Genomic DNA, 19987 nt, shown 5'->3' with positions numbered 1-19987 from the left:
ATTCAATTACGACCTCTAACATCCTCTAACATGAAAAACATAATGATGAACCAAAATTATTGAAGTGATGAGGTAGAAGGGACCGTGAGATTTCTCATATTTTGCATCGAGTTGGATTCTTTTACAATCACATGGTATATGACACCATTAAACATTTGTACTTTGCATATGTGTAGAGTTTTATTCCATTTTATATCATGAAAATTGTGTAAATGGACTTCAATTAAAGTGAAGAGGTAGAAGGGAACTTGAAACCAATCTCATATTTGTATTTATCCTGGATTCTTTTTTTTTTCCAAAGGTGGCAAAACCTATCAAACTCAGGTGTCAAACCAACAGTGAGGACAACCATCTCTGGCTGCTATCCGCGAATGTTGGTTTGACTCATCACTATTATCAAGGAAAACCACGCCACCTGTAATAACCTGCTGGTGGTCCGTAAGGGAGCAGGCTTTCACTCCTGCCAGATGCCTCTGGGTCTTGGGCCGTTAACCTGTTTCCTTACGTCTGAGGAAGACGAGCTCTTAGCCAAGCAGAAACAGTGTTACGGCATACTCCAGACCGTTTCCCTGGATTCTTTTATAATCAAATGGATTATAATATTATAAACATAATATATTTATTATATTATGTTTATCTGGTGCAAATGCAGTTTTCTGGAACCATTACATTGTGAATCTTCAGATGACAAGTCTGGTTAGAAAATAACGTGGAGGTATTTTAGTTTGGAAGGGATCCATGTGATCTGGAACTGTGGTGGTTTCAGAGATTTACAAATACATTTCTGGTGAGTCTTATCAGTTGATAAACTAATGCTGGTACAAGAAGGTATGGAGCTGGAATGTCCCGCTGAAAATAATCTGTTTTTGTTGGTTGGCGTCAAAAAACCACATCCTTACCTGGGATAATATTTGCAAAAGGGGCATTCTTGGTTCGGGTTGGTTCTCCTTCTGCAGGGAGTAGTAGGAGAATGTTGCTCATCTCTTTTTATAGTTCCCTTTTTTTATTGCAGTGTGGATGAGGGTACTGGATTGGCTCCAGTTTCCTCCTACTTGGTCTTTCCCTTCGTTGGAAGCATGTTATCAATGATGATTCAAGAAACGAGGGAAGATCGAATCTATCGCCTTGTTCATTACTTAGGAGGTTTGGCAAGAAAGGAACCTAGTGATATTTGAAGGGAGGCCCATGAATATTGCAAATATTTGTGCCAATGTATAGGTATGGTCGAAGTCTATGGAATAGGTAAACAAAAATGATAGGGCGCCCAGGTTGATGGGGAATTTTCTATAAGTGGAGTTTCCAACTGGTTTCTTTGATGGTGCGTCACAATCTGGTAAATGTGGATGTGGGGTTGTGTTGATTATTTGGCCACAGTTTTAGTTACATTTCTTCTGGTTCAGCGATGAGGGCATAAATTTAAGAGCAGAAACTTTGGCCCTTTAGGGGTTGTTATACTTGGCTAGGAAGCAACAATTGAATCGTATTTCTATTTATGGTGACTTCAGTACCATCACTGCTGGGGTTACAAGGAAGTCTAACTTTTCACCTCCCTCCCTGGTTAATTGGTTGACTGGTATTAAGATGTTAAAAGATGTTAATTCAATCCTTTTCTCGCATCTCCTTTAAGCATGTTTGTAGGGAACATAACAATGCAACTGATGGGTTACTGAAGGAAGGTTGGCAGGTATTCCCAAGCTCTTTTCCCTTTAGACTCAGATTAGACATGGTGGTTTTGGATGAGAGTGAGATCGATCTTGTTTGAATTTTCCATTCAAGCGATACAATATGTTGGGATCATAGAGCACCGAGAGAGATTATGGTGTCTAAAGAAACTGTTATTGTGTTCTCAGTGGCCACCGAGACAATTTTTCTTTAATATTTCTAACCTTTAAATAGGCTTCATTGGAGATGAATACCATGGGAAAAAACCATGGATGTTCATATACCTAGAGCCATAATACCACCAATATCTTGACCGAGTCAAGTTTACTAGAACAACCCTAACAATCCCCCCCTTAAACTTGACTATGGGAGATTGACTTGGTCCCATTCATTTTTATTGCAGTTCATATAAAAAAGTTTCCATCTACCAGATTACATGGGTAACTAGCCATTGTATCCACCAATTATCTAGGATAACTTTTCGTGTACATGGTTCAACAACCATCTCACCTGAGATCTCACATTCCCCCCATCAAGCTAGGATATCAATACACCTGTCACCCTAGTATCTCTTTAAGTGGTCCATTGCGCAGCTTGATAACTCCATGCACCACTTGCATTGCATGTATGCTTGATCATTCTCTTTAAGGCCTTACAACTATGCATGCTCCCGCGCAAATTGTATCCCTAAATATAGGTCTTATAAATTTCTAAGGAAATTCCTTCCTATCACAAGATTTCACAACTTGGACCAAAACTCTTATGGTGTTCACACTTACAGACTAGCTCCTTCATAACCTTTAGTGCTCTTGACTCCATCTCCGTTCTTTCCATCCATCTTTGTTCTTTTCATCGATCGTACTACTCTCTCGGCTTATTTCCTTGCACAATCTATACTTTGACCTCGACAATCTATCATCACATCCATCCACCAAATCATTTTTTGCAGTTGCACCACCAGTAGCTTGTCATTGGTGTAGTCCTTCTTAACACTGCCTCGCCACTCATTTTTATCTCTGCTACAGAGCTTTCTCAGCAACAAGCCTTCGGTCCTCATGATTTATTCTGCATGCAGCCTACACAGTTGCATCCATTCTCTTGAAGACTCTCACAACCCAAACGATATACTCGTCCTCCATTCAGTGGTCATCCATAAAATACTCAGCAACTTCACACTCAGTGGCTTCTCCTTTGCTGCTTTGAGTGCAACCCTCATGATCTCTTGGTCAAACTCCATTTGGGATGCACTCTAAAATTAGTTTGCTACACTTGACTCTCCTCGACATGGCTTTTTAGGCAACTCTCATAACACTATCACTTATTTACTTGGCCCCTTCTGGGCAATTTCCCTTGACGGCTTGTTATTGTCACTATTTGAAAACTCTCTTCGCCGACAGGGATAAGTTGACACAGATTTATAACCACACCCTCCACTGACACTCTAATCACCGCTTCAAACGCCTATAGGTCTTATCCAAAGTGTGATCTAGGCATGACTCTCATAGTTCACTACTCGATCTCTTTTGCCACTGCCATAGGGCCCTTTCTCTAGCAAATTAGTTCAATACTCAGGTCGCTCCACTTGGCCATTGGCTCTAGTCTTTCAATCTTTTCACAATGACCAATACACATCTACATAACTTCCACGGATAGCCTAGCCTGAATCTTATACACTAGTCTCTCCTTTGCTTCCCATGCTTGAAATCAAATCAATGCGCTCTCTTATATATTTTTTCTTCTTTATCCTCATCTGACCACTTTTTGGCAGGTTCGCTTGGCTCCACTTGATGGTGATCGCAACTGCTCAAAAGACACTTTAACAGTGGGTGGGTTCTACCTTGCACTCTCTACTTTTCTGCGAGTTTATGGAATTTCTCCCTCGCCTGCCTCAACTCCTTCGCAGGCCATACCAGCACAACAACAACACATTTCCATTTTCTTGCTTCAAGAAGGAATTGATTTTTGATCCACTCAATATTAGGCAACATTCAAGCATTATTGCCACGGTGGACATTGATACCATTGTTTCCTTTTCTGCTCACAACCGATACCAAATGAACTTTCTGGATGATATTTATTCTTAACCTTGAAAAATAAGGTTTATTTAGAATATAGTGCTTTGCACCCAACTTCCTTTCCGTTCCAACCTCCACCAATATCTTCTTCTATTGATGGAATGACATCATCATTCCTTTAGAGTTGTGTCTCCATCTTTTTGAGTGTGCACCTCACAAAGATACTTCACGATGTTGTACAACCTTTCAACCTTCAGCTTGGAGCCTAAATGACCTACCTCCTACTAATATGCACCACTGCACACATATTTTATCAGACCATCCTCACTTCACATTCACCAGGCTTTCTAGATCTCTCTATTCACCTTCGGCTCTTTTACTAGATGTTGGGATCACAAAGCACCGAGAGAGATTGTGGTGTCTAAAGACACTGTTATTGTGTTCTCAGTGGCCACTTACACGATTCGTCTTTAATCTTTCTAGCCTTTAAATAGGCTTCATTGGAAACGAATATCATGGGCAAAAACCATGGATGTTCATATACTTGGAGCCATAATACCACCAATATCTTGACCGAGTCAAGTTTACTAAAACAACCCTAACATAATTTGTTGCCACATCATTTTTGTCTTTGTGGATTTTGCTTTGGGCATGTATTTTTAAGAAATATGATTACACTTCATTAGTTTGGAACACACAGGCTCAATGAGAAGCATATATATTTTAATTTGTTATGTCTTTTTAGAAACTTGTAATTACAAAGTGTTAACCTTTTATTTTGATCATAATAAACTCTTTTATAATAATATATATACTGGTTTTTCTCATTTAATAGAAATTTCGAGTATTCTTTTTCTCTGAAAAAAAAAAACTGCAATCTTCATCAAAATTCAGTATGTCATTATGTCAAAAAGGATCAATGATTATCATAGCATATATCATTGCTTCAACACCATTAGTTGTCTTTCTTTTCATTAAAATTTCCTAAAAAAACATCGAGTTAAAACCTATGTTTATCAAGACCAGTATGAGTTCAAATGCGATCTAACAAAAATGCGATGGAAATCAATAAAATCGAGTGTCAAGAAGCAGTATAATAGCGATTCTCTAAGGATCAATTAAATAAAAGGGAGGATTAAAAATAAAAGGGAGGATTAAATCCGGCACGAGTTTGACCAATGTCTGTGAAAATTTGTCGTGCATCAAACGCAAAAAAAAAATTCTAAGGCGGTGCGGGAAAAGCTTGTGGTGAGTGGACAACCTACCCATCCAGCGGCCCGTGCAGAAGAAAAGGTAAATATCCCACTGCCTTATGCGCTGTGTACATCTTTTTATTGACTCTGGATGGTGCCAAGTTGTGGACCATATTCACTTCACCGAGGCAGAGAGATAGGGTCGTCTTGATGCCGTTGAAAAAACGTTCTCTCTTGAAAAAACGTTCAGTGGGAATATAGATCGCTCAAGGGTTTACTGTCTTTAAATTTCTCTGCACATCAGATGCATTGCTTTTCAAATTTTCCCAGTTCAGCGTTTTGTTTTTCATTGTAAATTTTCCCAATTTTCATTTTCTTCACCCACGCACAGCTAATCTCCTCTGCTTCAGTAGCATCGAACATCTTTTACATCGCCTCCATTCTATTTTCCTATCGGTAATGGCTGCATCATCCTCCACCTCCACCGCTACGAATTCCGACTACGATGTGTTTATCAGCCATCGTGGTCCCGACGTAAAGAAAACTTTTGCTAGCCATCTCTACCGCCGTCTTTCTTCATATGGATTGAGAGCCTTTCTGGATCAGCCTGAACTGCAACGAGGAGACGATTTCACTTCTCAGATTGAAGGCGCCATCCGATCGGCCTCTGTCCATGTGGCCATTTTCTCCACTGGATATGCCGAATCAATCTGGTGCCTAAATGAACTCGTCCTAATGTTGGAGTCAAAATCTCCAATAATTCCAGTATTTTACCGTGTGGAGCCTCTTGAGCTTAGGTGGACACGGGGAAAAGAGGGAGGGTATGCTAAAGCCCTCAATAAATTAGAAAAGAAGACTACGTTTGATCCTGAAACTGGTGAAGTGAAGCTGCGATATGACTCCAGTACGATTGAAAATTGGAGAAATGCTCTTTCACAAGTTGCAGGAATAAGCGGTTTTGAGCTCGACTCGTGTAACGGGTGAGAACTCAAACTCCCCTCCCCTCTGGCTATTATATTATTTTATGTTACATGATAAATACATAGACTTTAGGCTTCTGTGTCTCATTAGTTCTATCTGTTTTTTTTTTTGTTAATAACCAGAGACGAGGGGGAGCTAGTAGATAAGGTAGTTGAAGGGGTCTTTAAAATGGTGAAGAAACCAGCCCTGGTAGTTGCTCAACATCCAACAGGTTTGGATGATAAAGTAATGGACTTCGAAAACAAAGTCTCTTTGCAGCGACAGCAGAGCAGAAAACCTCGGATCTTGGGGATCGTGGGGTTGGGTGGTGTAGGAAAGACCACGCTGGCAAAAGAATTCTATAATAGGAAGAGGGAGACATCCCTTTACAGTAAAGCCTGCTTTCTATATGATGTTAGAGATAACGCAGATAAGGGCTCTTTAAATTTGCTGCAGACAGAACTTCTTAAGAGCTTGTGCGGATGGGATAAGCCAATAGCCAGCGTCCATGAAGGAATAGGGATTCTGAAGGAGCATATTTCATCTCCTAACCTTTTATTAGTCTTAGATGATGTAGATAAGGCAGACCAGATTTATGAACTTTTGCCGGATCAAACTGTACTTCACCCTGATAGCTTAGTACTGATTACATCCAGGAACAGAGATGTTCTCATAAGCTCAGGAGTTGAAGAGTCCTCAATATATGTCCTAACTGGCCTCCCTACACAACATTCTCTTGAGCTCTTCTGTCTGCATTCCTTCAATCGGCCACATCCACCCTCAGCATTTGAATCATTGGTACAGAAGTTCGTAGAAGCCTGTGGTGGGTTACCATTATCTTTGAAAGTGTTTGGGGCACTGCTGAAGGGAAAAAGCACATCTTACTGGGAAGCCCAATGGAATAAACTTCGGAGAACACTTCCTAGTGAGATAAAACAAAGACTTCAAATTAGCTACGATGCACTGGATGTGACCGAACAAGAAATCTTCTTAGATATTGCCTGTTTTTTCATTGGAGCAGAGAGGGATATGGTCATAAGGATATGGGATAATGATTTGTGTGGGCTTCAAAATATAGAGAACAAATGTCTTATAGAGGTAAATGATGAGAATAAAATAAAAATGCATGATCAGCTTAGGGACTTGGGAAGAGAGCTTGCCAAAGATTCAAAATTGCCGCGTCGTCTTTGGCGTTGGCAAGAGAACGACATTGATGATTTATTGCAGGAATCGTCGGTGAGTGCTAAAACATTCATTAACATAGATTCTTCCATCATTTTCTTTTTAATTTTAATTGTTCTATAATTTTAGAAAAGGGAATGGGTAATCGTTTTCATGTTTTAGGAATGGGTAATCGTTATCATGTTTTAACAAAATGTAGATTCTTCCTATCATTTTCTTTTTATTTTAGTGAATGGTTAATCATGTTTTAACGATGAACAGGTAATATCCGTGCGAGGAATTAGAATAAATGAGAGTGAATACAATAATATTGATGACTATGCTGTGTTTGGCCGTATGAGGAGGTTGCAACTTCTTGACACTGAAGGTGTTCTAGTGGAACGCATTTTGACAAAGGTGCAGTTTCCAAGTCTCATATTGCTGCGTTGGAAAAAGTGTCCCTCCGCTTCGCTGCCTTCCTTGATTTCAATGAAGAATCTAAGAATTCTGCGAGTGGAAGGGAAAAAATTAGAAACGTTGTGGGAAAAGGAATCCCAGGTAAATTACGATGGGTTGAATTAAAGTTTGTGTTTATGAGCTATATTAATATTGTGGCACAGGGTTTCCAAAATGTTCTAAGGGTTTCGTTTGAAGAGCTATATTAATATTGTGGCACAGGGTTTCCAAAATGTTCTAAGGGTTTCGCTTGAAGAGCTATATTAATATTGTGGCACAGGGTTTCCAAAATGTTCTAAGGGTTTCGTTTGAAGAGCTATATTAATATTGTGGCACAGGGTTTCCAAAATGTTCTAAGGGTTTCGCTTGAAGAGCTATATTAATATTGTGGCACAGGGTTTCCAAAATGTTCTAAGGGTTTCGTTTGAAGAGCTATATTAATATTGTGGCACAGGGTTTCCAAAATGTTCTAAGGGTTTCGTTTGAAGAGAATGATAATCCATTTATATTTTTCTTAGTGTTGAAAACGTGAACTTTTTGCAGGCACCTTTACAGTTGCGAGAGTTGGAAGTTAATGCACCCCTTTCCAGCATTCCAAAGTCTATAGGGAAGCTGAAGCAGCTAGAACGGATTGTAATTGGTCGTAAATTCCAAGGATTACAATCTTCATTCACAAAATTGCCAGAACAATTTTGTTTTCTACAGTCACTAAAGGCCTTGGTCTTAATAAGCTGCTCGGAGTTGAAGTCACTGCCGGAGTGCTTTGGTAAGTTAAGAAACCTCCGATACATTCGGCTGTATCGGTGCAAATCCTTGGAGAGGCTGCCATACTCCTTTGGTAATTTAACCAACCTCCAAGAGATCTCTCTCATTAGTTGCAACGCCTTGGAGAGGCTGCCAGATTCCTTGGGTAATTTAAGCAACCTCCAAGGGATCAACGTGCTTTCCTGCCAGGGTTTGAAGAGGCTGCCAGATTCCTGCGCCAATTTAGCCAAGCTGCAACGGATCACTCTGGAGGATTGTAGCGCTTTGGAGAGGCTGCCAGATTCTTTCTGTAAATTAGTTAAACTGCAATATCTTCATTTGAAATCGTCCAATAATATAACCATGTCAAAGGAAACACTAGGAAATATCAGTACGCTTGAGTACATAAATCTGGCTGGCTGTACGAAAATTGAAATATTCCCTCTCCAAGTGGGGCATCAGAGGTCGCTTAAACTGTTAATTTTGGAAGATACAAGTTTAAAAGAATTGCCGGGTGAAATTGGAGAGCTAAGCGACTTGGAAGTTCTAGAGATAGGAAGCCCTTTGCTGGACAAACTTCCGGATTCAGTAGGTGACTTAAAGAATTTGAAAGAATTGCATCTCGTCGGATGTAAGGAGTTGAAATGTTTGCCGGCTTCTCTAGGTGACTTAAAGAACTTGAAGAAATTGAACATTTCGGGCAGCAAGGCATTGAAATGTTTGCCGGCTTCCCTCGGACGGTTGACTCAGTTGACTGAGTTGAGGGTATCTCGTTCTCCTTTGATACGCGAACTACCTTTTAATTTTAAAAAGGAGGTTAAAGGAGAAAAAGAAGCATTTAGTGATTTGGAGAATTGCATACTTCCGCGGCTACAATCATTATGGATCAATCAAACAGGAGTATCAGAGGTATCATTTGGTGAAGGTGTTTGCTTGACCCTTCGAAGTCTGAATTTCATCATCTGTGCTAATTTGGTGGAGGTTGGAACGTTGCCAAATACAATCATAAATTTATCATTTATAGGTTGTGATAAGTTGAGGAAAATAAAAAAGCTTTATGGTTTTGCTAAACTTCAGACGCTGAGCTTTATGAATTGCAGAGAATTGAAAAAGATGCCACTTATTGAAGCGATGGAATCTTTGAGCCGTTTGGATGCAATTAAATGTGTGAAGTTGAAGAGCATACGGGGATTAAGGCAGCTTACAAATCTTCACGTGCTCGATGTTGGAGGGTGTTCGGAGTTAGAAGAGCTCCAAGGTATCCAAAATTGTATGTCGTTACAGAGGTTAAATGCAAGTGAATGTGTGAAGCTGAAGAGCATACGGGGATTGGGGCAGCTGACAAAACTTCGAGAAGTAGATGTGAGAAGGTGTTCTGAATTAGAAGAGCTGGAAGGCATCCAGAATTGTATTTCGTTGAAGCACGTTGATGCCAGAGAATGTCCGAAACTGCAGGGCAGTGCGGGAGTAGTGGTTCAATTGCGCCAAATACAGGGTTTGAAGTTAAAGGGCAGGGCGTTTAATAATAAACGATAATTTAGGGAAGGGCTGTCTGGATTTATACCTTGAAGATTCGTTCATTTGATTGTTATTATAGTTAGTATTTACAAGTTGAGTCAATGGCATTTCACTTTACACATTGAAAATTCGTTCATTCGATTGTTATTATAGTTAGTATTTACAAGTTGAGTCAATGGCATTTCTATTTTCATAGTTAGAAGCAATTTCCAACTATACCTTTATCAGCAAGTTTTCGTTTTCATTCTAATTCAGTAGGAGGAAGGGTCTTTGAGCACTTTTTGATCTAATGTTATAACTGAGGGTGGCATGAGTGGAATCCTATTTTTTGTGCATATAGCACTATCACCTCTAAGTTTAAACAAACCCTGGGTTGATAATTTGAGTTGAGGAGCCCTTGGGAGTCACAATATCCTTGGTGCAATACTAGGGATCACCAAATATTACAGTTGAAAAAAAAACTTTTTCCCTCAATCATAGCTCGATTGGGCCCTTTATATTCCATTTCAATAAGATCCTCTTGATTATATCCTGCTCCTTTCGCTAGATCCCCATGAATTTACAAATGAGGGCATGATCCTTCATAAAATGGTAGGACTTCTCCTGACCGATTGCTTAGAATAAAAAAACGAGGACAACAACATTTCGACGTAGATTTCCAATGGGCACCCAAAACCGAAGATTCTCTCGGTCCCCCATTTTCCCTAAAACTGTCTTTGTCCCTTGCAATAATTTGATGAGTGCCTTTTGCTTTTATCTTTGTGGTGGAGCATCTTTTATGTTCCTAGGGGCTATCCCGCCCTGGAATTTGATGTATTTTGGTAATGTATTTTATGGGAAATAAAATATTTTAAATTTTAGTAAATATGGTTAAGAAAAAATAAATTGTAAATTTGATGTATATATTTAAGTTAATTATCATAAGTGTGAATGGTAAACATGTAATTTCAATTTAGTTAATCAAAATATTCTATTTCATTATGATTAAAAATGCTGGTCTCAAGATACCCAAAATGTTATATGTTATCTGGAACTTTTGTTTTCAAGGTTTCTATAAACTAAAAACCCAAAGTAAATATTTTAGATATTAATCACAAAACACTTTTGTTTATTAATCTAAATTTTTCATTCGTTGATTTCAAATTAAATGTTCATAGAGCTAACAACTTTCAACATAAAAGAGGTTGTGTTCTCTATGACTTTTCCTTGCAAGTCATGCTTCTCTCGACAAGGCTTGGACTCAAACTTAGTGACGACTATAAACAACAAGGACAATTTTCCATAAAAAAATTAAGAAATTGCAATGAATACCAAGTAAAATGAACTTCAATTATAAACTTGAGAAATTGTAATGATTCCCAACTAAAATCAATTTCTGAACTTCTTTGACTTAATCACAATTATTCTTTGACTTAATCACAATTATTTTAGATTAGAAAAAATTAAGAAATTATTATAAATCACAAATAAAATGAATTTCAATTATAAAATTGAGAAATTGTAATGAATCCCAATTAAAATGAACCTTTTAACTTAATCACAATTATTTTAGATGAGAAAAGATTAAGAAATTACAATGAATCACAAGTAAAAGGAACTTCAATTATAAAATTGAGAAATCATAATGAGTCCTAATTAAAATGAACCTCTGAACTTCTTTGACTTAATCACAATTATTTATGATTTAATCACAATTAATTTTGATGAAATATAAAATATTATTGCTTAAAACTCACTCAAAAAGTAGGTATAAAACTTAAAATAACATGTTAAAAATAAATAATGGTCATCAAGTTCACTCAAAACATGTATAAAATTTAAATTAACACATTAAATACAAATAATCATCATCAATTTTTTAAATTAACAAACATAAAACAACACGTAATAAGATTCTATACATATCGATTCCAAACACCAAAACCTCTCAGTCCATATTTTATCCGCTTCTACTTTTATCAAAGCCATTAGCATCTTCTGCGCTACTTTCCTCATTGCGGTAGAGCATCTTCTGCGACCCTTTCCAGGGATCTTATTTGTCGGCTTCTGCTTTTATCAATGCCCATGAGCATCTTCTGTTTTTCATGTGTGCGTTCCATTTCATATTTTTCCATTGTGCAGAAATAAAAGATCAACATCCAACTGTTTAGGGCCCACATGTGGCCATCTTCTGTTGTATACCATATTCACTTCGTTGATACTCCTAAGGGTTGTCTCCTGCACCATGAGCATATTTGTTCAGCATTTCTCATTGTAATTTTTTATCGAATTTCTTTCCTTCTCAAACTGTAAGTTAATCTCCTCTATCACAACCTGTTTCGGTAGGATAGAACAGCCTTCACATAGCCTCCATTCTATTTTCGGATCGGTAATGGCTGCATCTTCCTCCACCACTGCTAATTCCGACTACGATGTGTTTATCAATCATCGTGGTCTCGACATAAAGAAAACTTTTGCTAGCCATCTCTACCAGCGTCTTTCTTCATATGGATTGAGAGCCTTTCTGAATCAGCCTGAACTGCAACGGGGAGACGATTTCACTTCTCAAATTGAACGCGCCATGCGATCGGCCTCTGTCCATGTGGCCATTTTCTCTATGTCGGGAATTTCTGGTCATTCCAAACAAAATATAGTGGAAAGATCCTCTGATACCACTGTTGGGAATTTTCTGCTAAATTCCAAAACAAAAATATGAACAGAAAGTAATACTCTGTTTTGCCACAAGATAAAAAATTGAACAAAACAATGCTCTGTTTTAACACAGCAAAAAAAAATCGTTTGCTGAAACTGGTGTTTCAGCAACGCAGTTTCGTCAATTGCTGAATGCAGTGTTTCAACAACGGTGTTTCAACAACACTCTGTTTTGACGCCGAGAATCTATTTTCTAATTACGGTGTTTCAACAACACAAAAAAAAAAACTTGTACTCATTAACAATAAACCAACTGATACAAAAACGTCTTCCTCACATAGAGGGATTTTCACAAGAGATTATGCTGAAGAGCATCTTCCTCTTGATAGAGGGATTACAACAGGAACGCTTCAGTTCCACAAACCAATTTTTCACTATCTCAGAAAATTACAGTTTCAGCACTGCTGTGCGTTACAAAAAAAAACTCTATGTATTTTCTACACTGCTGTGTCTGTGTTTTATAGTGCGGGAAGGGGTCATAACTTATCCATCAACCGCTTTAACTTGCTGATGAAGTCTCTACTACAATCTGCTGCTCATGATGAACAAATCTGATCTTTTGTTGTATTTCTTGAGTCGGTGGTGTTGAAACCCATGGCTGATAAATGCTGTGACGGCTCGAGGCTGGTTCTTTTCACTTTCGGCCATTCTGCTCTTTAATGCGGTTGTTTAGAAGTAATGGCGCAGCGCTGGATCTGATCTTCCTCCTTCGGGAACACAAAAACAGTTAAAGGGTGAAAAGACGGTAATGGCGGTGGCTTAAAAGAATGGGAATAAATGTGGGGCATCAGATCAGGACATAAAGTAGCTGCTGATGTTCAACTGTTCACTGCAGTTGAAATTATAATTTCAACACTCCCCTTTAATTTCAACTGCTAGGTTATCAGTCATACCCAGACGTTTCCTTAAAAACTCAAAACTTTTCTGGTCCAATGGCTTGGTTAGAATATCCGCAACCTGTACATGAGTCCTGCAATGTTGTAAAATGATTTCTCCATTGTTCACCAATTCTCCGATGTAGTGAAATTTTGTGTCTATGTGTTTGGTTTTCTTATGGAACACAGAATTCTTGGACAACGCAATAGCTGAGCTATTGTCACAAAAAATAACCGTTGCTGTTGCCTGCTCTTGGCATAGACTTCTTAACATTCTCCTCATCCAAACCGCTTGACACGCTGCTGTTGTAGCTGCCACGTACTCTGCTTCTGTTGTAGACAATGCCACAATTGGTTGTTTCTTGGAAGCCCATGAAATGGCTCCTGAACCTATGTGAAAAACGTAACCGGATGTGCTTTTCCGGTCATCTACACTTCCAGCCCAATCACTATCTGTGTATCCAACTAAATCTGAACATTCTGAAACAGTATAAAAAACGCCATACCTTTTTGTACCTTTAACATACCTCAGAATTCTCTTTGCTGCCTGCCAATGTGTTTCTTTTGGCCTCTCCATGAATCTGGAAATTAAACTAACAGCATGCATTATGTCTGGCCTAGTTGCAGTTAAATACATAAGGCTGCCAACTATGCTCTTGTACACGCTAGGGTCAAAATCCTTGCTGCTGTCCTCTTTGCTGAGTTTTAATCCCATCACTGTGGGAGTGATTGCTGCCTTGCTGTCCTGCATGTTAAATCTGCCCAACACTTCATTTACATATTTTGCTTGCGAAATAAAAATTCCATTTTTATTTTGATCTACTTCTATTCCTAAGAAGTATCTCAGCAAACCCATGTCAGTCATCTCAAATTCTTCTTTCATGACTGATTTGAAATTTTCAATGAGGTAGTCATCATTACTTGTAAAAATCACATCATCAACATATAACATACAATTAAAATTTTACCGTCCTTTTCTTTGATGTAAACGGTGGGTTCTCCCTCACACTTCTCAAATCCGTTCTCCAGTAGATAGGAATCTATCCTACTGTACCACGCTCTTGGCACTTGCTTCAGCGCATAAAGAGCTTTCTTCAATCTGCAAACTTTGTGCTCTTGGCCTTTCTTCTCATAGCCTAGAGGTTGCTCAACGTAAACCTCTTCCATTAACACTCCATTCAAGAATGCTGACTTCATGTCCATTTCGTAAACTTTCCATTTGTTTTGTGCTGCTATGGACAACACTGCTCTCACGGATTCCATTCTTGCAACCGGTGTGAAAGTCTCCTCATAATCTCTCCCATACTATTGCTTGTATCCCTTGACAACAAGTCTTGCCTTGTGCCTTTCTATCTTGCCTTTAGCATTACTCTTGGTCTTGTAGACCCATTTAGCTCCAATGACTTCTTTACCTTTTGGTAGCTCAACTAAATCCCATGTCTTGTTTCTTTCTATGGCATTCATCTCCTCATCCATAGCTTCTATCCATTTCTCATCTTTAATTGCATCTTCGAAATGAACAGGGTCATCAACATGACAATACAAAGCAAACAAAGAATTCATTCCTTCATCATAAATGTCACTTAAATTTTTGAATTTCTTACTTCTTTCATTTGGTGTGCAAGTGCTTGAGGACGCACTTGAATTTCCTCCTTGTGGTGTGCTTAGAGAAGCACTCTCATTTCTCCTCAAGGGTGTCTCTTGTTGTCCTTGTGTTGGTGCTGTTGTTTGGGGATGTGTTTCAGCCAACTCCCCATCCTCTTCATCATGAGACAAACAGTTTTTAACATTAACTGTTTTCTCTATGCTTCCATCCCAAGCTTCCTCCTCAATGAATTGAACATCTCTGCTCACAAAAAACTTCTTGGTGGATGGGATATACAACCTGTAAGCTTTGGATTCCTCACTGTATCCAATGAAAATACATTTCTCCCCTTTGCTATCCAATTTCTTCCTTAGCTGACTGGAATGTGTGCATAAGCTACACAACCAAAAACTTTCATGTGGGTGACTCCTTTCTTTCTCCCACTCTATGCTTCTTCCGACACTTTGTTCATCACTGCTTTTGTAAGACACCTATTCAAAATATATACTGCACAGTGTACAACTTTAGCCCAATAATCATTTGGAAAATGCTTTTCCTTCAACATGCTCCTCGCCATATCCATGATTGTTCTGTTTTTCCTTTCAACAACTCCATTTTGTTGCGGGGTGTACCTTGCTGTAAATTGCTTATGAATTCCATTTTCTCTGTAAAAACGTAAAAATTCTTTGGAGATATACTCACCTCCTTTGTCAGTTCTCAAAACCTTGATACGCAGCCCACTTTGGATTTCTACAAGTTCTTTGAAATTTTGAAATTTTTCATACACTTCACTCTTATTCTTCAGGAAATAAACCCAAGTCTTTCTGGTAAAGTCATCAATAATTGTTAGAAAATATTGGCTGCTTGCAAGTGATGGAGCTTGCATCGGTCCACATAAATCTGAGTGGACAATTTCTAAGGGTGCCTTTGCCCTTATGCTTTTCCTGGTTGGAAAACTTTCTCTGTGTTGTTTCCCCAATATACAACCTTCACAAACGCTGTCTAGATTCTCTATCAATGGTAATCCTCTTACCGTTCCTTTTCTACTCAACAAATTAAGACCTCCAAAGTTGAGATGTCCAAATCTCAAATGCCACAACCAATTTTCATCTTTTGGTACGCTTTGGAGAGCCTCTTGTGTCAATGCTGCAATTACTTCTTTATTTTTCAAATCTGCCCTTATTCTGAGAGGGAACATCCTGTTCCTCGTCATCTTCACTTCAGCAATACAACCTTTGCTGGGTGATCTATCCATGATGGTGCATACATCATTCTCAAAGAAAACATTGTAACCCTTTTGAACAAGCTGCCCAATACTCAAGAGGTTACACTTCATTCCGGGAACATAATAGACATCTGCTATGGTTTTCTTTTCACCTTTCTTTGTAAATATTTTAACTTCTCCTTTTCCCATAACAGAATTTTACTATCAGTCCCAAGTGTGACTTGTGACTGCACACTCTGATCTAAAGTAGAAAACAGGGCTATGTTTCCTGTCATATGGTTGCTGCAACCAGAATCTAGAAACCATATATCTTCACTGTTTGTTTCAGCCATATTACAAACTAACAACACATTATCTTCGCTGATATTTTCTCTAGTGATATTTACACTAGATCTATTACTCATATCATGCTGCTTCTTCCTACATGCATTTGCATAGTGCCCATATTTTTTACAGTAATAACATTGGACATTGGATTTTTCATACCTTTGTCCTTGAACATGATGTTGTCCACTTTGTTGGCTGTTGCCATGGCCTTGGTTCTGATTTGGATTGCTTCCTCTTCCTTGAACATTTACTGAACTGTTTCTTCCACCTCTGTATTGGCTTCTGCCTCTTCCTCTCTTGTTTCCTCTGCCTTGACCTCTTACTCTTTCAAATGACATCTAGGTCTTGAAGGCTTGCTCTAGAGATGAGTTTTCATTTCTAGTCAACCTCTGCTCATGTGTTATCAATGATGCATGAAGTTTATCAACTGAAAAATTTGAGAGATCCTTTGTCTCTTCTATGGTGGTGACAATCACATCAAACTTTGAGGGTAGGCACCTCAATAGTTTCTCCACAATCCTCCTTTCTTCAAGAGTTTCTCCATGAGACCTTATCTGTGTGACCAGACCAATTGCTTGTGTGAAGAATGAGTCAATATTGTCTGACTCCTTCATGCGCAGGTTTTCAAAATCTTTCCTCAACAACTGTAGTTTTGATGTCTTCAATCTCTCCATGCCTTGCTAGGCTGTCATGAGAGTTTGCCATGCTTCTCTGGATGTCTTGGCTGTTGCTATCCTTGGAAACACACTCTCATGCACTGCTTGATATAAAAATACAATAGATTTTGAATCCTTCTTCTTATTGCTCTTCAACAGCTCTTTCTCTGCCCGAGTTAATCCATTAAACTCATCTTCATTTGCTGGCTTTTCAAATCCATATTCAACAAGTTCCCATAAATCTTGTGAGGCAAAAAGGGCTCTCATGGTTATTGCCCAATAGTCATAGTTCTTCCCATTGAACTGTGGGAGTTGGGTATTAAACATACCCACGTTGGTGCTGGTGCTGGCCATTCTTGCAATACTTGACTTTGTATTAAAAATCACTTAATTGTCTTCAATAGCTACACAAAAAACTAATCTGAAAAATACCTTCACAGCGTTTTCACTCTGCTGGATAGTTTGCTGCAGCAAGAAACCTTCTTTCAGCTTCTTTGATGTCTTCAAAGAGCCTCAACAAGCTCTAATACCATGTCGGGAATTTCTAGTCATTCCAAACAAAATACAGTGGAAAGATCCTCTGATACCACTATTGGGAATTTTCTGCTAAATTCCAAAACAAAAATATGAACAGAAAGTAATACTCTGTTTTTCCACAGGATCAAAAACTGAACAGAACAATGCTCTGTTTTAACACAGCGAAAAAAAATCGTTTGCTGAAACTGGTGTTTCAGCAACACAGTTTCTTCAATTGCTGAATGCAGTGTTTCAGCAACGCTGAAATTGGTGTTTCAGCAACACTCTGTTTTGATGCCAAGAATCTATTTTTTGATTACGGTGTTTCAACAACACAAAAAAAAAACTTGTACTCATTAACAATAAACCAACTGATACAAAAACATCTTCCTCACATAGAGGGATTTTCACAAGAGATTATGCTGAAGAGCATCTTCCTCTTGACAGAGGGATTACAACAGGAACACTTCAGTTCCACAAACCAATTTTTCACTATCTCAGAAAATTACAGTTTCAGCACTGTTGTGCGTTACAAAAAAAAACACTCTGTATTTTCTACACTGCTGTGTCTACGTTTTATAGTGCGGGAAGGGGTCATAACTTATCCATCAACCGCTTTAACTCGCTGATGAAGTCTCTACTACAATCTGCTGCTCATGATGAACAAATCTGACCTTTTGTTGTATTTATTGAGTCGGTGGTGTTGAAACCCATGGCTGATAAATGCTGTGACGGCTCGAGGCTGGTTCTTTTCACTTTCAGCCATTCTACTCTTTAATGCGGTTGTTTAGAAGTAATGGCGTAGTGCTGGATCTGATCTTCCTCCTTCAGGAACACAAAAACAGTTAAAGGGTGAAAATACAGTAATGGCGGTGGCTTAAAAGAACGGGAATAAATGTGGGGCATCGGATCAGGACATAAAGTAGCTGCTGCTGTTTAACTGTTCACTGCAGTTGAAATTATAATTTCAACACTCTACTGGATATGCCGAATCAATCTGGTGCCTAAATAAACTCGTCCTAATGTTGGAGTCAAAATCTCCAATAATTCCAGTATTTTACCACGTGAAGCCTCTTGAGCTTAGGTGGACACGGGGAAAAGAGGGAGGATATGCTAAAGCCCTCAATAAATTAGAAAATAAGACTATGTTTGATCCTGAAACTGGTGAAGAGAAGCTGTGATATGACTCCAGCACGATTGAAAATTGGAGAAATTTTTTTTCTCATGTTGCAGGAATAAACGGTTTTGAGCTCGACTTGTGTAACGGGTGAGAACTCAAACTCCCCTCCCCTCTGGCTATTATATTATTTTATGTTACATGATAAATGCATAGACTTTAGACTTTTGTTTCTCATTGGTTCTATATGTTTTTTTTTGTTAATAACCAAAGATGAGGGGGAGCTCGTAGATAAGGTAGTTGAATGGGTCTTTAAAATGGTGAAGAAAGCAGCCCTGGTCGTTGCTCAACATCCAACAGGTTTGGATGATAAAGTAATGGACTTTGAAAACACAGTCTCTTTTCAGGTCCAGGCACAGAGCCGAAAACCTCGGATCTTGGGGATTGTGGGGTTGGGTGGTGTAGGAAAGACTACGCTGGCAAAAGAATTCTATAATAGGAACAGATCCCATTACAGTAAATCCTGCTTTTTATATGATGTTAGAGATAATGCAGATAAGGGCTCTTTAAATTTGCTACAGACAGAACTTCTTAAGAGCTTGTGCGGATGGGATAAGCCAATAGCCAGTGTCCTTGAAGGAATAGGGATTTTGAAGGAGCATATTTCATCTCCTAACCTTTTATTAATCTTAGATTATGTAGATAAGGCAGACCAGATTTATGAAATTTTTCCGGATCAAACTGTACTTCACCCTGATAACTTAGTACTCATTACATCTCGAAACAGAGATGTTCTCATAAGCTCAGGAGTTGAAGAGTCCTCAATATATATCCTAAATGGCCTCCCTACACAACATTCTCTTGAGCTCTTCTATCTGCATTCCTTCAATCTGCCACATCCATCCTCAGCATTTGAATCATTGGTACAAAAGTTCGTAGAAGCCTGTGGTGGGTTACCATTATCTTTAAAAGTGTTTGGGGCACTGCTGAAGGGAAAAATCACATCTTACTGGGAAGCCCAATTGAATAAACTTCGGAGAACACTTCCGAGTGAGATAAAGCAAAGACTTCAAGTTAGCTACGATGCACTGGATGTGACCGAACAAGCAATCTTCTTAGATATTGCCTGTATTTTCATTGGAGCAGAGAGGGATATGGTCATAAGGATATGGGATAATGATTTGTGTGGGCTTCAAAATATAGAGAACAAACGTCTTATAGAGGTAAATGATGAGAATAAAATAAAAATGCATGATCAGCTTAGGGATTTGGGAAGAGAGCTTGCC

The 19987-nt window shown here is 38.7% G+C and overlaps 1 protein-coding gene and 1 pseudogene across 1 annotated transcript; both read left to right on the top strand.

The window, feature by feature from the left end:
- Positions 1–4978: 4978 nt before the first annotated feature.
- Positions 4979–9871, top strand: LOC149267353 (TMV resistance protein N-like). Its single transcript, XM_089432313.1, has 4 exons — positions 4979–5850; positions 5974–7066; positions 7274–7549; positions 7991–9871. The coding sequence occupies exons 1-4, from the start codon at positions 5330–5332 to the stop codon at positions 9725–9727; spliced, it is 3627 nt and encodes a 1208-aa protein (XP_089288439.1). The 5' UTR covers positions 4979–5329; the 3' UTR covers positions 9728–9871.
- Positions 9872–12080: 2209 nt separating this feature from the next.
- Positions 12081–18823, top strand: LOC149267352 (putative 2' cyclic ADP-D-ribose synthase BdTIR; annotated as a pseudogene).
- The last annotated feature ends 1164 nt before the right edge of the window (positions 18824–19987 follow it).

Source organism: Pinus tabuliformis, chromosome 6, assembly GCF_031772625.1.
Source record: "Pinus tabuliformis cultivar Carrire ecotype Pingquan chromosome 6, CPIR1, whole genome shotgun sequence".
NCBI classification, from domain to species: domain Eukaryota; kingdom Viridiplantae; phylum Streptophyta; class Pinopsida; order Pinales; family Pinaceae; genus Pinus; species Pinus tabuliformis.
The sequence above is the reverse complement of the archived record's forward strand: the minus strand, read 5'-3'. Positions and strand labels throughout refer to the sequence as shown.